Source organism: Pholcus phalangioides, unplaced genomic scaffold (assembly GCF_987345545.1).
Source record: "Pholcus phalangioides strain wild (caught in Gottingen) unplaced genomic scaffold, Ppha-v1.0 ptg000024l_1, whole genome shotgun sequence".
NCBI classification, from domain to species: Eukaryota; Metazoa; Arthropoda; class Arachnida; order Araneae; family Pholcidae; genus Pholcus; species Pholcus phalangioides.
The window spans coordinates 4,425,265-4,445,807 of record NW_028301616.1 but is presented as its reverse complement, the minus strand read 5'-3'; the positions used below and the strand labels follow the sequence as shown (position 1 = coordinate 4,445,807).

The following is a 20,543-nucleotide window of genomic DNA, read 5'->3' as shown; positions in this document are numbered from 1 at the left end:
AGTGCAAGTCATGTCATCAATTTGAAAACACATCATGGGCCACTTGGTTGAGTGATCTGGAACAGCATTGCAGGTTACATAAGTGATATGTAAATATGTTGCAGGTCACTAAAGTGATCTATAAACATGCCGTGGGCCGCTCAAAAGAACTTCTTGAAATGTACCGTGAACCACTTGAGTGATGTGGAACTGCATCACGGGTCACTTGAACTATCTGTAAATAACCCGTGGACAAGTTAAGTGATCTGGGAATATGTCCGGGCTACTCAGTTGATCTGGAACTGCACTGCAGATCACTTAAGTGATATGGAAATGTGCTGCGCACCACTTTTGCGATCTGTAAATGCACCGCGGACAAGTTAAGTGATCTGGGAATATGCTACGAGCCACTCAACTGATGTAAAAAAGCACTGCGGGTGACAAGTGATCTGGAAAGATGCTTAGTTCACTATTAAAAAATTATGTTTGAGGTCACGGGCTATGTCAGATTACTCTGTGGGCCACATTTGTTCACATGACTAGCATTTCCCCTAACTCTTTAGCTCTTTTATTGATCTATAAGTATCCATTGACAATTTTTTGGGATTTTAATAATAGTTGGCAACTTTTCTTGTCTTTGGCAACATTTTGATGACAACTAGCAATACCCTGTATATTAACATTTTTAAGATTGTAATTACTTGTATTTTCCTCAAGGAAATATGGTCAGCCTGCCTACTGTGAGTAATAGTAGTGGGAGATAAGGCCTAATCCCTTATTTCCAAAAAGAGTGGGTTACTGTATAAAAGAAAACTGTTCACTGCCAGTTATTTGGAACCTTTCATAAATGAGCCCTGCACTTATGGAGGGACCTCGCTCTAACAGTAGTAGAAATAAAAAAATATATATAGAATTTTTTTTTTGTAATCATTCAACAAGCTGATTCCAAAATTAAGAAATTTTAATATCATAACACACTATCAATTCAATGATCACTGGTTAAAAAATTTATACAATATAGATTACCTTTCAAATTTCAAAAAAATACATACAAACTTGACATGTACAAGCACTATATACAGAATATTATTGCACAAGAATAATTCTACTCGCAAGAATTAATAATAGTTATTTGGATCCTGGTTTCAAACTGGCGAATACTTTGTTGCAGCGCAACTGAGTGCACAAAGCATGAATGAATCCGGTGATAGTGGCATCTTTCTCGGATTTTTTGCCATTAAATATGAGAACCAAAGTCATTCTTGGTTCAATCTGAGCCAAATAGTATGTAGCAGTGACCCTCTGCAAAGAGATAAAATTACAGAATTAAATATATTCAAAAAATTTGACTGTTTTCGAAAAAAAAATCTTACAATAGAAACTAACCCTAAAATAAAAACCTATTCAAAGTTATTTAGATACATTATTGGTGTTTACAAAAGTTATTGTTGCATCCATTTCACAAGTTTGTTCACTTTAATAGTGAATGGCTCTTTTTGAAAGAGTCCAAAAAAATCCTTAAAATACCATAAAGAATTCCCACTGTTCTCAGTACCCGTTTACCATTCAAAACTCTATTGGCATTGGGCGATTTACTACCGTTTTTCTTCCAAAGAAGTCACAGTGTTAAAATGACGAGTTTTTTTCTTCTGTGGAATCTTTGCATGTGAGAAAGTGCTGCACATGCCAAGTGCCCAATCGCTTCCACCTACCTCACAAATTAGAGGTTAGAAACTGAGAATGAGTGAATATTTCAATGGGCAAATTGAAATATTCTGGGCCGAATTGTTCCCCATGGACTAACGTTTTTTCTGGAGAGATTGGCTTGTACACGCACCTCAAAGTTATAGAATGGATTTCCCCCAGACATCACTGTGCAGTCACTGGATAGAACCTGAATTTGTAGCCATCATGATATCAACATGCACGCATGGCAGCTTCTATCTAATATGGAAGATTAGATAACAAGATTTCAGTGAATGAACCACCCACCCTCTTGCAATATGGGCAAATGCTCTACCATTAAGCTACAGAGGACTGACATTTTCTTCCCTCAGATGAATATGAATGCTAAACGGAAATGTGTGTGGGCACTCTTGAAGCTCTGCTAATAGTTTTTAACTTGAAAAGAAAGGGAAGAAAATCCCAGTCCTCTCTGTAGCTTAATGATACAGCATTCACCTGTGTGTGTGCGGACTGTGAGAGGTTGATGGTTTGTTTTCCCACAAGAGGCATGTGAATTTTCTTTCAAAACAAACTTCATTGTTGTTTCAGCTTGGTATCTAGTCTTTTGTACTTTGTATGAACAGCGGAAAGTGACATATTTTCTCTTCATTTACGTATATTTTTGGAAAATACACACACATTTTCAAACATGGTGCAACTTTTTCCAAAGTTGTTCAATGAATCGCTTATAAGGCGCTATCAAGGTTTAGTTAGGAAGAGATAGAACTGTGTCTGCTCTTATCTCACCATCACCTAAATTAACAATAAATACAAATATATACAAATGCAAATAAAACCACCCATATATGATTTTTTATAGGTGAGTATTCAAATATATATGTGTAGGCTGAAGGGGGGGGGGCTTTTGCGAGGTTAGTGACCAAAAAAAACTGTGAATAATTAGGGAGTTGATTTCGTCTGATTCATGCATAAAACTGTTTAAATAAGATAAGCAAATTTCTGCTATTTTTAACTTTTTACCAGCTTTAAAACCTGTTTTTCTCAGCACTTCCACACCCTTCCTATGGAGATATTTACTTGTATCCAAAATAAGCATAAATAAACTCTAGGTAAGCGTTCTTCTGTGTAAATGACATCAAATTTAAAAGATGTGTAACAGCATAACTGTCATACTATATTTCTGAAATAATATTCATGAGATATTCTTCAGTCAGTCTGACAAACAATTACATGCATAATGGGAAAAAAATTAATGAATTCTCCTAAATTCAAATGAAATTTGAAAAAAGATCCTAATCACCTTGTCATAGAAAGGAACAATTGTGTCTGTCGTTTTTAGGCTTTTTTCATGATTATCCATTATCATTACCACACTTGGCCAATGAGATTTTGGTTTCTCCTGATGAGAAATACATTAAAAAATAAATATTGCCATAATACTAAATCATCAGCATAAAATAAAATAACTGTCATCAGCATTTCACTTTGCGCTGAAATAAATTAAATTATTCGATACTCATTTTACAGCCAAATTCCATTATAACAAACTCCAAGAGACACTGGAGAAATTACTTCATCATAACAAAATTTCGTTAAAGGAATTCCAGGTATTTGCATTGTTCCTATGAAAACTTATCTGGGAAATTAGAAAAGTGTTCGTAAAAGCGAGATCGCTATAATGGTATTCGTTAAAACCGGATGCGATGATCAGAATGTTGCAAAACCAGTTATTGTAGTAAGAAGTAAATCTTAATAACTGCTATACATACCAAAATGATAATTTTTTGATTGCTGATCATAGTACCAATGAATCCTGATTTAACACCACTGTTGATTTCACAGAATTCTGGTGCTATACCGAGTTTGGCATTATATCGAATCTTGTCTGAACCTGTGAAATCACTATTCATAGGAAATATGTCCACTTGGTACTAAGCAGGATTGATGCTAAATCAGGGGAAGGAAGCTGTAACAGCACCCGTCTGTGTTTAATCAAGTCTGACATTTGAACAAAAAATACAGGACAAGTAATGGTGATTACATGGAAGGGATCAGGGTTCGCACTGCTGATCGCCACTGCACCAAATCGTGACAAAATATTTCCTTTGGTGAATTAATGAAAGATCAAATTCGCCAAATTGTGAGTGTCCATTCGGCCTCTTGATCAGCCATTTAATGCAGTTGTTTTGGAATTCACATTTTATGACGCGCCAAATTGCTACAATTGATATGTGAGGGAGAACCCTGGAAGGGATATAACAGAATTTTACTTGTGCCGCTCAATAAATTTTTTCTCCTTATTTTGCCACTACTTCATTATAAACTCTCATATTTCAGAAAAAAATAGAATGTGATAATTACCGATGGACAACATACTATAGCAGGATATGAACTAAGACCCTTTGGTGTCTCACAATATTTCTCTGGATAAACATATCCATGCCCTCTAAAATCATGAAGATCGTTTGTATCCAACATGATCGCAACTGAAACAGCATCGTACTTCTTTTGGAAGCTTGACATTCTGGAATAGCAAAACCAAAAACAGACTATGAATACGTTTCATTAATCATAAAAAATTACACAGGAGTAAATAACAATCGAGGAGGGATATAAAGAAGTCGCATGAGAATGGGAAAAATATTTGTTATTATATTAATTATAACCATACGTGATAAGTGTTCAAGTTTAATGTATGTAATCCACTTAAAACAGAGTTAGCCTATGGTCTGCGATGATGGGACAGACTTAAAAACTTGATTAAAATAAAAATATTTAAATGTCACAAACATCAATGATATTCACATATGTTTGAGACCATGTAGGCTTACTGCAAGTCAGTGGCTCTCAAAGTACGCGTTGTGGCTATTAGGGGCATCACCAACCTTTGTCAGATTCAAGCTGTTGATATTGTTGGGTGCCTGTTTAGTACTTTAAACTTTGAAGTGGTACTTTATTAGACAATTTTGGGGAGCGATGAGTAAAACATTGACTGAGACGGGGATCTGTGGGTGGCAAAAGTTTAAGAATCACAGATGTAAGTGGTCCAATGAACTTTCAGACATTTCAATGGTCCTGGAGGCTCTCAACGACAGAGAAACACTAACAAAAATGAAATTTCGGTCATAGCGATCTCTCTCAATTCTAATGGTTCTGGGAATGAACAGAACCAGCGCTATCTATAGCTAGAGATCACTATTAATAGCCATAGATAAAGCTGGCAGGACACACCCATAGCCTTTCTCAGAATGGTACACTAGTACATAATTCAGATTTGGACTTTGTGAATTTCCTGAAAGAGAACTTTTGGTTTTATGAAACTTAAACCTATGAAAAAAGTTGTATTTTTGCCAAAATCTTTGTTATATCCGATATACATAAACATGGCAATTCATTATAAGTGATATTCTAATATTATTTTGTTACAGCAGGTTCCCTGGGATGAGAAAAATTCATTATAACTGATATTTCATAATGTCCAATTTCGTTGTAAGAGAGCTTGACTATATTATGATTTACATATGCATTCCTATATATATAGGGTGTTGAAGAAAGATCTTTATTATTCTAAAAATAAATAACAAAAATACAAAAAAGTGAAATGAAATTAATTTTCAACAAAAGAATGGAGAAATCGAACAGTTTTTTTTAGCATCAATTACCTGAGGTAGACAGCGCTAGTTGCTTGGCAGCTGTAATAAGAAATAAAAATGGTGACCATGCAAGAGAAAGCGCAATGTGTATGGAAACAAGATCACTGAAAACCATGCAAAGAACGTTTTATTTGATGTGCTATAGAAATTCACCTAGTATGCCAGCAATTTATGCATGGATGCAGAAGTTTAAAGGCACAGGAAATGTTGAACATGTGAATTTCTCGATTTTTCACCAAGTGTCAATTACAGCGTCATGTAAAAGACCACATCAAGCATTACATTTGGGGTTGCCTCATTCATGTTCGACTGAAATGCATCTCTGATTCGCTTGACACTTTCTTCTGATGTTGATGGTGGACGGTAATTTTCACATACTCAGCATTTCCTGCATCTTTAAACTTCTGCATCTATGCATAAATTGAAGGCAAGGTTGGTGAATTTTTATGGTTCATCACATGAAACTTTCTTTGCGCAGTTTTTGGTGATTTTGTTTCTATACACACTGTGCTTTCTCCTGCGCGGTTGCCATTTTCGTTTCTTATTACATCTGCTGAGTAACTAGCACTATCTACCTCAGGCAATTTATACTAAAAAACTGTTAGATTTCTTCATTCTTTTGCCGCAAACTGTATTTCATTTCACCTTTTCGTATTTTTGTTATTAATGTTTAGAATAACAAAGATCTTTCTCGGACACCCTGTATTTCCAATTATTCCACATGATTTCCATATGAATTATTACATGGTTTGCTTGATACTTGATATAAAAATATGTAATACACAAGGGTTATTTGATTAATAATGCACAAGGTGGCACCACTGTAGAGTGGATGATACAATCGCAGGTAGGTCATTTGTAATTGAAGTTTAGAGAAAGCAGAAACAAAGTGTGTTTTACTACTTTTCCAGAGCACACCATTTTCAACTGAGCAGCGTTATAAATGTCAAGCACACACACAGCCTGAGTCTAATGATATGTGAGGATCAAAGATGTTCAACTTTGCGGAAAGAAAGATTTGATGGGCAAAAATAAATCATCCTTGCCTCAAGTTGTTGCTATTGATGAATCATGTCAAAAACTTCACACCGCAGATAAAACTGCTGTTGAATGAGTAAAGTCTATCATTTTCCGACTGAAAAAAAAATTTTACTACCACAATCAAAGGTCAAGCAAATGAGTATTTTTGTTCATGATCAGACAGAAATCATCATGACAGATGAAGTCCAGTATGAAATGAGTGAGATAATGCCAGTAAGAAGTGTTGTTTCAAAAGTCAATGAAGTGACTAAGAAAAAAAATTATGCCCACACATACATATAAGCTATGCGCTATACAGTGCAGATATGGATCCACTAAAAAAACTTTGACTTATTCCCCCACCCAAGTTCAAACAGCCCATGTTGTGATAGTGATTTTTCACCCTCAAACAGCTTTCAACAAAGGGCACTTGAAAAATTTGAGAACTGAGCAAAAATCAAAAATGGTACCATAAATGGAGCATCGAATATCCCAGTGTTGAAAGGTGGTTATTATGAAGCAGATTAATTATTGTACAGTAATATTATAGATACTGTCTACAATAAAATATGCATGCAAAAAAAAGGAAAAAAAATTACCGACATAACTTGAGAATAACTTATAAAAAAACTAATAATGAACCAAAACAAAGCTGAAAAGATCAGATTTACTTCTGAAAATAATCAACAGATGTCCTAGCACATAAATTTTTCATTTCCTGAGGCGTAGTCTGCTTGGATAACACATCATGGAAGTACAGGCTAAACTGAAATGAAGAAATCATAAAAATTAAAACAATCTGCTATGGGCTATTCATGAGTGAACTATAACTTCAAACTCTCAACACATCACAAAAAACAAGTTTTTTTATTCATCCTTTTATTCATTAAAAAAATGACAATGCAGAGAAGTCAAATTCGAAACTAAAGTATTACATTAGCAAACAATGACTATGTTTTTTAAAAAATATCAAGGTCAAAACTAAGGCATTGATTTTTATTGTAGTGTCATACTTGATTATCATTCTGTTCACAGAGAAACCTAGACGTAAGGGTTGTTTTTTTTGTTATCAGTTTTGACCAGCAGTGGTTTTCACTGGCCTAGTTAATATCAGTTTCAAACACTTAAAAAATCAAACTTCATATTTTCTCCTAATAATTCCTAAGTAGTTCCATGAGACTGCCTTGATAACCCAATTTAATTAATGACTGACGAAATAAAGTGCAGTCCAACCAGATTTAATGAAGCAAAAGAACCAGACAATTTTGTTCATTAAATCGGGGTCAGATTGATCAGAAGCATAAACATGCTCGAAACGGAAAATTGCAGTTGCAACTTATTTTTGACAACAATTGAAAAAAATATATAAACTTGAGAATAAAATCATTTGATGCTTGAAGAAATTTCTTCATAGATGTTTGTTTGGTACATCCAACCTTTTTATGAAATTCTGTCGCAATTGTCATGTTTTTTTTGCTAACCGAAAAACGTTTTCTCTTCAGATGACCCGTTTTTCTTTGCTTGTCGAGACAGAGTACAAACCTGCAGTAACTTCACTTAATGAAATCTAAACATGTCGACAGCAAAATGTTTTATGATATCGGTATACACGAATTAGCCACTGAAACCTTCCCCACACACTACAGGGTGTTTCAAAAATAATCATCCAATTTGAAAAAATCATCATAACTATTCAGCTTTTAATCCATTTTGATCCAATAATGTATAGGTAGAAAGAGGGAAATCTCGAGTTGCTGACAGATAGCGCTAACGCTCTTCGTTTGGTCACTACTTCAGTGTTTGTCAAGATGGAGACTGCACAACAGAAATAGTTTTGTGTTCTAAGCTTCACGAAGTGCGAATCCGTAACAACTGTTCATCGTGCTTTTCACCTACAATACCCTGGTGTTGAACTTCCTACCACTCAAAGCATCAGGCGATGGTATAAACAATTCAGAGACATGGGTTGTCTGCGTAAAGGGAAATGGCGCCCTCCACACATACATATAAGCTATGCGCTATACAGTGCAGATATGGATCCACTAAAAAAACTTTGACTTATTCCCCCACCCAAGTCAGACGAAAATGTGGAGTGCATTCAACAGACTTTCGCATGTAGTCCACAGAAATTCACTCGCAGTGGATGCAAACATGCTCGCAAAAGTTTGGGATGAATTTGACTACCATATAGGCATATGCTGTGCATCCCAAGGTGGACATATTGAGAATCTTTAATTTGGTTTGTGAAAAACTTTGATTAGCCATGTAGTACAAAATTAATCGTAACTGTCTGTGTTCAATACTTTTCATAACATACGCATTTCGAATCGGGTGATTCTTTTTGAAACATCATGCATAATGACTTTATTGCCTCCTTTACTCAAGAAGGAACAGATTCCAGCTCCCCACTTCTTTTGTTTGTTTCTTTAGAAGTGCCAAAAGTCAAATTTTCGTGATTTTTGTTGACAAGAAATAAAAGAACTAAGGATGGTTCGAAAAAAAATTTGTTAAATCGAGTGTTTTTATTTGTTAAATAGGGGGTTTGGCCATTATTTTTGTCAAAATTTCAGAAAAAATCAGTTAAATCAAAGAATTTGTTGAAAAAATCAGAATTTGTTGAAAAAATCAGAGTTTGTTATATCTTCGTCCCCGACTGTATGTATACTTAAATGTAGATTAGAGTTAGTTATTGTATTTATGCACAGATTTATGATTAACTAGAATAAAATAAAGTTCAAGACACAATTAAAACGTCAAAAATGAAAGAATAATCAATAAAAATAGGGGTTGTCATGGTTTTGAACATTATAGTAAAAACCAGAGTATTTACCATGTTTTCACCACACATTGTCCAAAACCTCCCATTCATAATGCTGCATGAAATATGGCATGAAGTTAAAATAGCCTATTTATAACCAAACAAAATAATCATGAATTTAAAAAAAAAAAGGTCTAATGGAAAAAATTTGTTTCTGTTTGGCTATTTTAAGATGCCTATGGTTTACCATTCAAAGTATTTGAAACTGGTATCAACCAGGGCAGTTGAAACAGGTTTTATACAATACTAAAACCACCCCCCTTCCGACTGGTCGAAATGGGAGCAAACCCTGTTTTCTAACAAAAATATTCTATTGCTTGTTAAAAGCAAAAATTGGTTTTAATTCAAAATTTAATAGGAAAGAAAATGTTAAAACTACTGCTATAACTGTAAAATTCAAATTTTTTGGATTTTTTGGCCAACATGACAAAATTTTTATCCTGCAATACTTCCTTCACATGGATGGCAAACATTTTCAAGAAATAAAGTTGTATGTTGCAGGAGAAAGACTTCTACACTTATGAATTTACGTAGGCATAAGCAACAAAACGTTGACGGATAAAAACTTCCAGTCATGTTGTCCAAAAAACCTGAAAACGTTGAATTTTACTTTACATGATGGCCACGAAAGCCTTGTTTGTTTCATTATTGCTATAACAATTTGAAGACCACTTCCATGTATTTCAATGGTTTTGCCCACTTTTAATCAGTGTATTGGTCAAAATTAATTTTTATCGGCTAAAATTACACAACACACTCTGACCTGGGGAAATTATCTAGTATAGACAAGGATAAGCCAGATGACGTATAGATATACAGTGAAATTCATAGCATGTTTCATATGCCTATGAAGATTTGTCTGTTTTGTGCACCCCGTTTCTTTATTTTCCTCTATATAATTCTAGTTACAGATCTGGAACTGACCAACATAAGGTTCTTTTTATTATTCAAAAAAAAAAATTATTGAAAAAAATATCAATGAAACACAGCTGAAAATGTATCATAACTACCTTAGACACAAGTGCTGCCTTGAAACTACACAGTTTTTGATAGAGAGGTGGAGGAGAAGGATGACGTACAGACGTCGTTGTAACACCTTTCTTGACCTGAACATGAAAACAAACAAACAAAAAGAACCAAATCATTCTCTCGCTATCTATCTATACAGCGCTTATCTATACAGCATAGAAATTAATGTATTAACTTTAATGTCAGAGTCTCAGATATTCATAGAAAAAAAATTTTTTTTTCTTTGCAAACCTAGTTCACATACTAATCAAATGCAAGTTATTTTTTCTGAACATTGTGCATCCGAAGGTGACGATAGATTTTCCATCCCAGCTTATTGCAATTTCAGTCAGTTATTGCCATTCAAGATCCACCAGTTGCAAGAATTTGATAGTACTACTAAACATGTCTTGATGTTAGTAAAGGCAACTATACAAATGGGAAGCCGACGGAGCTCCAGCCCAGTGATGGACCTTATATTTCCTAAGTTTTTTACCGGTCAAACCAAGGTCTCCTTGATACCCAAGGCTGACTTAACCACCATCTTTAAGTGAAGTGTGATGTCAGTATTATAGCCAATCACTGTTCCCTATCCTGCTTTCATTATTCCTACTTTGAACAAAAACAATGGTTTTGCCACTCTAAGATGGATGACGATGAGGTCGTTGAATTATATAGGTGACTTAGTGAACCCTCTCAATAATAGACACTGATGAGACTGAACTTTTTGTCCTGTTGAGAGTGTCCGTTAGTATACACTGAAATATGATGAAGCCCTATTTCAAAGTGTTCCTTAAAGGGTGGTGTCTGCTAACTGGAAGTGTTCATTATGGGATGTTCCATTGTATATTTATATTTAACATAAAATCAGCACGGGGGAATTCGCCTCTTAGAGTTTTTTTTCTGTTTTTCAGATAATCTGAATTATCAATAATCCCAGGTAGTCTCAGTCACATTCAACTCAGTTTATCAAGACTCTACTATGTATAATGATCGTCATATATGTAAATATACCTCTTTGGGAATCAGGGCCCAATCCTCTAGTTTCGAGTGAGCTTCATGAAGGCACAACAGCGACGGCAGGAACCTCCAAAACTGCATATGAACTTGGCATTCCAGAAGCTTCACCAGAATCTCGCATTCCGAGCTGAAATGAAGGGAAAAGACAAATGTTCTCAAGAATATAGATGAAGCAGTTTAAATTACTATAACGGGTAAATTATGAAAAATCTAAAAAGAATTTCATAACCTGGAAAAAATATATAAATTTGATTGAGGATTTCAATTAATTTAAGCAAGAATTTCAACAACGGACCTGAATGAAGACTTCAAAGAACTGAGCAGGGGGTGGTGGAACAGCTTTTGGTAATTTCTAGCTATTTCTGTGATCATGGCAAGTAACTGCTCTGTATTGACGATTCGCATCTGACTAGCCGCACACATACGATCGTAACTAAACAAGTTAAGGGAATATTTTACAGACAACACACAACATGAACAGAAATATAATTTTTCACCAAAGGCCATTTATAAGGTTACAATTACAGTGGAACTTTGGTTAACAAGATTAATTTTTTCTGCCAACATGCTAGTTATCTGAATTACTCATATATTAAATCAAACTTCTCCATAGGAAATCATGGAAACTGAGATAATTCGTTACAAATTTGACATTGAATTAACTGGTAAAATCATCACATTTGCAGATGACACAGTATTGCTTTATTCAACTGATGATGACCACACACTAGTAAGTTTGATAAACGCCGATTTATTAATAATTCGTAATTGGTTTATCAGTAACAACTTACAAATAAATGTAACAAAAACTAAGTTTATGTACTTCTCTTCTATGAATAATATAAACTTCAACCATAATCTGATATTTCACAATAATAATTGCCAAAGTCTCAAACTGTTTGAAACAGGTTTCCACGATTAAATACCTAGGTATTCATATTGATCTTAACCTCAGATGGAAAACTCATGTAAAATATCTGCAAAGTAAACTTTGTTATGTAATTTACAAACTATATTACCTAAAACCATATATAGATCACTCGTTCATGTTAACACTTTATTACTCATTATTTCATTCCCTTCTATTATATGGTTTGGCTATCTGGGGTGGTGACTTCATTTCAAATCTTACACCAATAATGAAACTCCAAAAAACAGCAATAAGACTCATCACAAGTGACTCCTTCACAACAACTTTTTCACAGTCTTGGAATTCTTCCCCTACGTCAGCTTTATTTCTACAAATCTACTATAATTATTTTTAAACGACAATTTGCTTTACTTTTGAACAGTTCCCGTTTCTCAAATAGATTGAACAATATATACTCTCTACCACTTATCCACAAAACTCTTGTGTTTTTTTTTTTTCTAATATTTCGTTTTTCCATTTTAGTTTGTTGATGTTGTTTACAAATAAGTAACTGTTTTCCTTATTATTCATTATCAATTTGCAATGTATCATCCAGTATGGGTCTCTAGACCCCTTGGCTGATTTTTTTTTGTTTCATCTTGTATTTATGTAAAAAAAAAATAAAACAATAAACAATAAAAACGGCATCCGATCAATGATTTTATAACACAACAATAATATAATAGTTAATTCAATAAAATATATATAATATAATAACGCCATAACTAAACATACAATACAGTTTTAATGTTGCAAATTAACTTATTCTCAAACAACAAGAAAGAGGACTTTCATTTAGGACAATTTATGGACGCGCTGTTGTGTACAAACTTCTTTTTGCAAGAATTTCAAAAAGAACATTATCTAATGACACTTGCTTTTGCCTCCTTTTTAGGATTTCTCGGAAATGAGAAATTACATTATCGTTGGACAGATTCATTGCTCTGCTACAGCTTTATTTGATTGGTTCTTCTCTACAAAATTTTGCGCAGATTCCCACATTCTATACATATCCCTAATCTCATTCAAAGCAACAGATTTCTCTTTCTCAGATAAGATACTGTCCATAAACCCTCACGTTGAGAGGAGACTGTAGGAGAGAATATTAGCCACAACACAGTACGTGTGTGGACGAAAGCAAAAAAACCAGTTGTGATAATGTGAAAATAAATAAACGAAGTGCAAAATATTTTGCTTGTAATGTGAATCATCACTCATTAACAGCATAGAAATTTTTGTGTGAATTGTTCATCAACTAGTGTAATTATGTGAATTGCTCATTAATGAAAGTTCCACTGTACCAACTAATTTTTTAATTAGTCATTTCTAATTAGATTTTACACAAAATAATTCAAACCATATCGTTCATGTTAAGGATTTATTCTAAAATTTACAAAGAAAATAATATGGCTTGCGATTAAATAGAATTCTCTCACCATTTCATCTGGATAAGTTCGTTCATACACACGTGACTTGTGTGATAAAAAACCAATGGTGTTTTTGTCACACAAGTCTATTAACTTAAAGAATTCTTTAGTTCTCCAGCAATCGTGGGTTCATCCAGAGAGCCAGAACTCTAAGAAGTAAGGTGGGTGGGAGGATGACCATAGTTGTTCTCAGTGTGAAGAAACAGGTCTCGGCTAAACAAAGAAGACAACCATTGATTACATTCACCGCAAAGTTAGTCTTTGTGAAGCAGCCGGCAAGTCCCATGATCAATGGTTTTGGCTAGATGTTGAATACTGGCAACAAGTAGTGAAGTACTTACAAGGGGCTTAGGGTGGTTTTCGCCAACAAGGTTTAAACTATAGTCACAATTTTTGGATAGGAGAATGGCACTGGTAGGTTAAAAACCTGAATTTCACCAATTCATGTCGATCTCCTATCCAAAAATTGTGACTATAGTTTAAATCATGTCTGCGAATACCACCCTTAGCAGGCTATGGCCCAGGGTGGCAAATTTGAAGAAAGAAAATAAAGGTATAAATAAAGGTAATAAAGGTAATAAATAATAAATAAAGGTAATAAAGGTATATTGGCCAAGAAAATAAGTAGAATGGGAAAAGGCGGCAAATTTGTATAACCCTCAATAAATCCACCTCTGCCCAGATAGCAAAGGACTACGACAGTGAGTGGCCTAGCAAGTTTTCAAGTATGTGAGTGAGCAAAAGAATGACTTAGAGCTGGAGCAAGCATATAAATGACCAAACAAGTAACTTGCAGAGCAAGGGAGTGACCTAAAGCAAATGAGTGAGCAAACGTTGAGCAAAATAGACTTAGAGACACAGGTGTACAGGAGTTGGGGGAGGCCAAGCGAGTTATAACACAGGATGGCAAATTCGAGGAAAGAGTAGTTATAAAAAAGATAAGAATAGGAGAAGGGAGGCAAAATTTGTGCAGCCCACAGGCAACAAACCAAAATTGCGCCTCTGGCAACAAGTCCTCTGAGTTCATTTTATCCAATCAGCTGGAAGAATTTTCATGAATGTCAACAGTCATATGGGTTCACTGAATATCATAACACAATGGATTCAAGCTGAACAATGGACCAAGCAGAAATTAGTTAATTCATTAAAACCACCGGACCAGTCGGTGACTAACCAAGTGCCCAGACACTAAATATGTGAATGTTTAAAACTTCATGTTAAGACAAGCAGGCAATGATAAGTGAGAGAGAAATTTGTGGGATGGTTTGTGTGCCGCCACCACCACCATTATTACTTTAGAAGAAATCTTGAGAAATAATTACTGATTCATGCTACAGTGGGAAACTTGAACACAGGTTCATTTAACGTAAAACTTAAAAGTAAAAAAAACTAAAATAACATGTTATTGCAGCAACAAAAAGGGAAAAAGCAATCCACTGAACAATACATATGATATTTATAGGATCTAGTGGGCTACGTCACAGGTATGTTTTTGGACATACTACACAAGCGCCACTTTCGCATTCCTAAAAATTTAATCATGAGCTGTTTTAAACAATCTCAAACTAAGAAATTTTCAGGGGGGAAAACTACTCTGACTCCAAAGGGACAAACTTACGTCACATTCAAACAAACAAGAAAAAATGTGCATAATCACAGAACGCAAAATATCTCATTTACACATGGAAAAATAAAAATGGCAGCATTTACGGGATGATGATTGGCAGCAATTGCTGATAAGCGACCACCGCAAGTGGAACTAAAAGCTAAATACTTTCAAATACACTATACAAATGCAAAAATGACTAAAAATGAAGTAAAATCTGGACCTTTGCGCAGGGTATCAGAATAATATTACAAATGATATGAATTACACCATGAATGCAAAGGGTCTGCACGAGGCTTGACCAATCGAGAAAAGTTTTGGTGTCAGCCAAACATTTCCGTGACCCACTTACATACTGGTAAATTTGCTGTAGTAAATTCTGAAAACTTAGTGTTTCAGACTCCAGTCACAAACACAGGAACTTCTACATGTGCAAATAATTTTTTTTCAGTCCTAATGGTAACCTGGCACTTGGGATTCACAAACTGTTACAAAAAATAATGTTAAAGGATACAATTCCATCATTTCAAGCCTTGCAGCAATAAAGTGTTGCAGCTGCCCACACAGATGACACACAAGGTTTTCCAACGCATCCACTCCAGTGTATGACGGTGAGTTCTGGGCTGAATGCCCAGCAATAGAAGAATTGCCGATGCTGAACGCGCTTATTGCAGATCCTGATACCTCCGATACAGAAGGCGATGGTGTGATGTTTGGCGGGGAAGGTGTTCGACTTGATAATGTGGGAGAAATGGTCGGAGTGGATACTGGAGTGATGCAGTGCTCTTCTAGACGTTGAATCTCGTTCCGAAGAGATTCGAACATGGATTTCAATGAGCTCTAGAAAAATAGAAAAACAATCAACATAAAACTGAAAGATAAGCTATACAAAACCAAATCACTAGTGAATTTCTGTGTGAGGAAACAACTACCATAGCTTTAGTATATGACTCGACAAATAGATGGCACTACAATAGATTAGGTTAGCATCTATAATGAAGATGTGATTTATGTGTGTGCTTGCCAGCTCAAGTAATCATCTCCAGGCACGGATCCATAGCAATGTGTCGGAAGGGGCGACATAGTGTGTAGGTTCATTGGATCATCCTGCATTTCACCAGATAGGCAAATTTTCCCACATTATTCAGCTCTTGGAAAAGGCCATTGTTCCCATCCTCTCTCCACTAGATACATGGCATCTTCAGCTGTGAATGAAGCTGAGAAGAAGATATATTCAGCTGCAAATGAAACAGAGGCAGGCATCTTCAGCTGCAAGGGAAGCTCAGGCAGACATTTTCATCTGCCAATAGAGCAGAGGCAGGCATCTTCAACTGTGAATGAAACCAAAGCAGATATATTCAGCTAAAAATGGAACGAAGGTGAACATCTTCGACTACAAATGAAGCAAAGGCGAACATCTTTAGCAGCAAATGGAATGGAGGCAGCCTTGAATTCAGAGGAGCAGCCTTGATGTGTCTGAGAGCTGACTCATTGAATAGGTTTGTCTGATCATCCCATGTTTTAGGGGACAGGCAAATTTCCTCATATTATTTGGCTTTTTGGGAGTGGTGATTGCACCCCCGATCTGCTCCTGATTATATATCTCAGTATGTGCAACAAGTACGTATTGACATATACAGTGAAACCTTTATAGAAATAGAATGTCGGGGATACCTCTGAAATAATTTTCCCATTTTATAAAGGAGCACACACAATGTCACTAATCACTGACAGGCCTATCATTTGATTCTGTTTGAGACAGGTTTCCATCATACAGTGTCCGTCTCGAATAGATTTCAGAGTGAGTATTAATTGTGACTTACATCTTTGCGAAGGAAACCTTTTGGGCCCAAGTATGTGAAATTGGCATAGTTCTTTTCAGCGACGGCTACTTGACTGAAGGCAGTGAGCACCGTACCGAAAAACTGAGAGATTTTGAGACCTTTGACTGCAACGTCTCTTTCTTTTTCCTGGTTTGAAAATATGATAAAACACCAAAAACATCATCATTACATTATAAATATAATTTTTTTATTGCATTAGAGACGAACAATTAAGATGAACGAATATAGTAGCATAAAATAATACAGTACTGGGCCACGACTATGAATTAGCCATAAGAGATGAAACTTTAATTTTCATGGACGTTCCATACCCAGAATATACACATCTGACAAATTGTCAAAATCTCTGCAACTTTGCGTGCCAAACATATTTCTCATTTGAAGACAAAATTATCAATTTCAAAAATGTTAATTGTAATATAGTCGAATTCCGTTTTAACGAATACCGTTATAGCAAAAATCTCGTTTTAACGAACACTTTTAAAATTCCCCAGATAAGTTTGCACAAGAACAATGCAAAAAACCTGGAATTCCTTTATAACGAAATTTCGTTATAATAAAGTGATTCGGCCGGTCTCTTGGAGTTCGTTATAACAGGATTCAAATGTATATTCATTTGAAATGACTATACAATGACACAATAAACATTCTTATTTATCTAAACAATGTATTTTAACACATAAAGCAAAAAAAACTTCATCGGAAATGAAATTGTGCACCAATCCCTCTATCGATGAGATACTTCGCGGAACAAAATATCCAATAAATAAATATTAATACAAAAAGGAAATTTAACTCGCCTGTGAAAAAGGTAATCTTGTCACCTTTAATAAGTGATGCATTGCAAACAAAAGCACAGCAGGATTTTGGTATATCGAGCAATTTTCTTAAACACTCACGATGCCTACCTAAGGAGTACCCATTGGAATAACGGAATTTCTTCTTACCGCTCGTGAAAGTACCCACTTGTCACGTGATTAGATGTAGGAAACAAAAAACAACCCTGCATGTGTGATCTATGGTTATATTACATCTTTGCATTCTGGTCTAATTTTCTGGACCACTCATTCCTCAAATTTGCCGCCCCTAGACTACAGCCTATCTACTACATGTCTCCAAGTCATTCTTTGCACTCTCGCACATTTTCTTTTGTTACTCTTTCGTTTTTCGGTTGCTCACTAACCTAGGCCCTTGCTCTTTAGGTCACTTACTTGCTCACACACACTCTGTTTTGGTCACTCGCTTGCTTGTAAACACTCTAGATCACTCTTTTGGCTACCCAACAGACCAGATCCTTTGCTCTCTGGGTCATTTGCTTGCACACGCTCTATAGATTACTCTTTTTGATCACTCACAAAGATCCCTTGCTATGTAGGCCATTCTTTTAGTTACAAGCTTTCAAACTCTCCAGCAGGTTGATTACTAACCTGGTCCCTCGCTTTCTGGGTCATGCATGTGTTCACACACACACAGTTTCAATCACTTGCTTGCACATGCTCCAGATCACTCTTTTGGTCACCCACGCACCCAGATCTCTTGCTCTTTAGAATGCCCTCTTTCGGTCACACACATAATTTCAAACTCTCCAGGCTGCTCACTGATCTGGTTCCTCACTCTCTAGGTCACTCACATGTTTGAAAACTCCTTAGACTAGTGTTTCTCAACCACCAGGCCTTGGTCCGGATCCTGACATCATTCATACTGGGCCATGAGTGACTGGCTGTTTTCTTTTTCCCCACTCATTTTCTTTTACTCGTGTCTTTGAAGACTTTCCACTTACAAAAGTAAATGAAACCGAGCTGCAGGCTTCCAAAGCATGAGAATTACTGCTTTAGACCACTCTTTTTGTCATTCACAGCATCTGTTTGTTTCCACGTTTTCGACTATGCCAAAACAATGACGTCATCAACATCATCTGCTTTGGCAATAAAGCATAGGTTTTCAGTGCTCCTGCTGTCATGAGAGTCTCCCTGCAGTATTGAACAAGTGTTTAGAGCTACTGTAATTGACAACTTATTGCCAAACACAAGGATTGAATAGAGATTTAGCTCAAATAAACAATATTTAAGAATGAACGCTCTCAAAAAAGATGGGCAATGCAATTTTGCTTTTATTTCGTCATGACGGCTCACGCTATCATGTGCGGGGCCAGCGGGCTCTCTGTTAACTGACCAGACTTTGTGAACAATTCATTGAAAGCGGAGGACAGACATATAATTCTTTTTCTTTTGGCTACTTTTAGAGGTTCTGTTATAGTTGGAAAAGATATTGTAGCAGCAGATTTTATTTTAATGGTGCCATCTGTTGTGGAAATTGTGAAAAGTGACGTAACGAAGGGTGCACGCACAAGCGTCCTCCTATTTGTTTTAAAATCTGGTAACCCTATGTAAATGAAGTGGTGGTGTTTACAAGTGGTGGTTTATTTTGCGCATCCAAAATTTGATTAAAAACTTGTTGAAACTTTATTTAGAAACTCATTAACATTTTTCGGAGGCTTAATGAAACTCATGAGGATAAAACACTACTAGATATTACGGCTCTAGCTCTGAGATTGTGATCGAGTCTCTAAAAAGTGTTCTTTTAATGAATTTTAATGAGTTCTTAAATACATTGAATTCCCAAGTTTTAAAGTACTTGGGGATAAAAGAATAACCAAAATATTTATTTTCACTCACGAGGAACTCCTTGGCCTTGTCGAAGGAGAAATGTCCTAACAAGTCGAAAAACTTGTCCAGGACAGCTTGTTGTTTGACACAAACATCCTCAACCGACGTCATCGAGAGTTTTCTTTTGTTTTACTCACTGACGTCGAAGATTCAGTGTTAGCAAACTACAATGACGTTCGATTTGAAATCTTCATGCAATTAAAATACTCCTGTGCCTACAGAAGAAACCAACAGCCGACTGTTTTATCTTAACATAATATTGTTTGTTTACCAACATGTATATGTAGTTCAATAGTCAATAAACAATGTGGCATACTATTCAAATTACAGGTTAAAACGCCCTAAATAGTTATTTCTCACGTGTGACAATTACAAAAAAACACCATTTATATGGAAACCGTATAAAATTTTGCATTATTAAATTTGGAAATAAAAATTTGTCAGCGTCTTTTCTTCACAATATCAGGGACATGAAGCATTCATTTGATATTTAAAAAGACATTGAGATTAAAGTAGTTGTGCTGCCATCTTGTAGTTGCTCACCGGGCGTGATTGGCGGACTGCTTCTTGAGGAGTCAAATCTTAAGCCGGGTTTTCCTAAGACGCCTTCATATACGTGTATTAAGGAGTTCTAGGTTTTCCTAAATCAGCGTTTTTACGCTGCGCGCACCATAGAAAACCTGCTCCTAGGAGTAGAATTTCTGCGCTGTGTGCAGCGTTAAAATGCTGATTGGTTAAAAACCTGAAATGCAGGTTTTTTTAACCAATCAGCATTTTCACGTTGCGCGCTGTAGAACCCTGCTCCTAGGAAAACCCGGCTTTAATATAGCCGTCCTGATCTCATGCGCCACGCTAGGAAAACATAAACGCGTGTAGCGTGATTATGTAACACGTTTCTGCTGGGGC

General features: G+C 35.7%; 1 protein-coding gene across 2 annotated transcripts; it reads right to left on the bottom strand.

Annotated features, from left to right (window-relative positions):
* Nucleotides 1–920: 920 nt before the first annotated feature.
* Nucleotides 921–20,303, bottom strand: LOC149068603 (KICSTOR subunit 2-like). 2 transcript variants are annotated; one of them, XM_089250980.1, is made up of 10 exons: nt 19,647–20,303; nt 16,951–17,097; nt 15,642–15,967; nt 11,480–11,617; nt 11,179–11,311; nt 10,167–10,262; nt 7,010–7,104; nt 4,027–4,189; nt 2,966–3,064; nt 921–1,281 (listed from the first exon to the last, which is right to left on the bottom strand). In XM_089250980.1, the coding sequence occupies exons 1-10, from the start codon at nt 19,746–19,748 to the stop codon at nt 1,108–1,110; spliced, it is 1,473 nt and encodes a 490-aa protein (XP_089107106.1). In that variant the 5' UTR covers nt 19,749–20,303; the 3' UTR covers nt 921–1,107. The 2 variants fall into 2 exon arrangements, with proteins under 2 accessions (XP_089107106.1, XP_089107107.1); XM_089250981.1 differs by lacking the exon at nt 2,966–3,064 and having other exon boundaries at nt 925–1,281; nt 19,647–19,934.
* Between the last annotated feature and the right edge of the window lie 240 nt (nt 20,304–20,543).

What these genes read in the sequence shown, in the direction of transcription:
- LOC149068603 (XM_089250980.1), bottom strand. Translation starts at nt 19,748, where the DNA reads ATGACGTCGGTTGAGGATGTTTGTGTCAAACAACAAGCTGTCCTGGAC. An exon ending in CTATAGTATGTTGTCCATCG is followed by an intron (nt 3,065 to 4,026) that starts GTAATTATCACA and finishes ATTTCTCATCAG; the next exon opens with GAGAAACCAAAATCTCATTG. An exon ending in TTGTTCCTTTCTATGACAAG is followed by an intron (nt 1,282 to 2,965) that starts GTGATTAGGATC and finishes ATCTCTTTGCAG; the next exon opens with AGGGTCACTGCTACATACTA.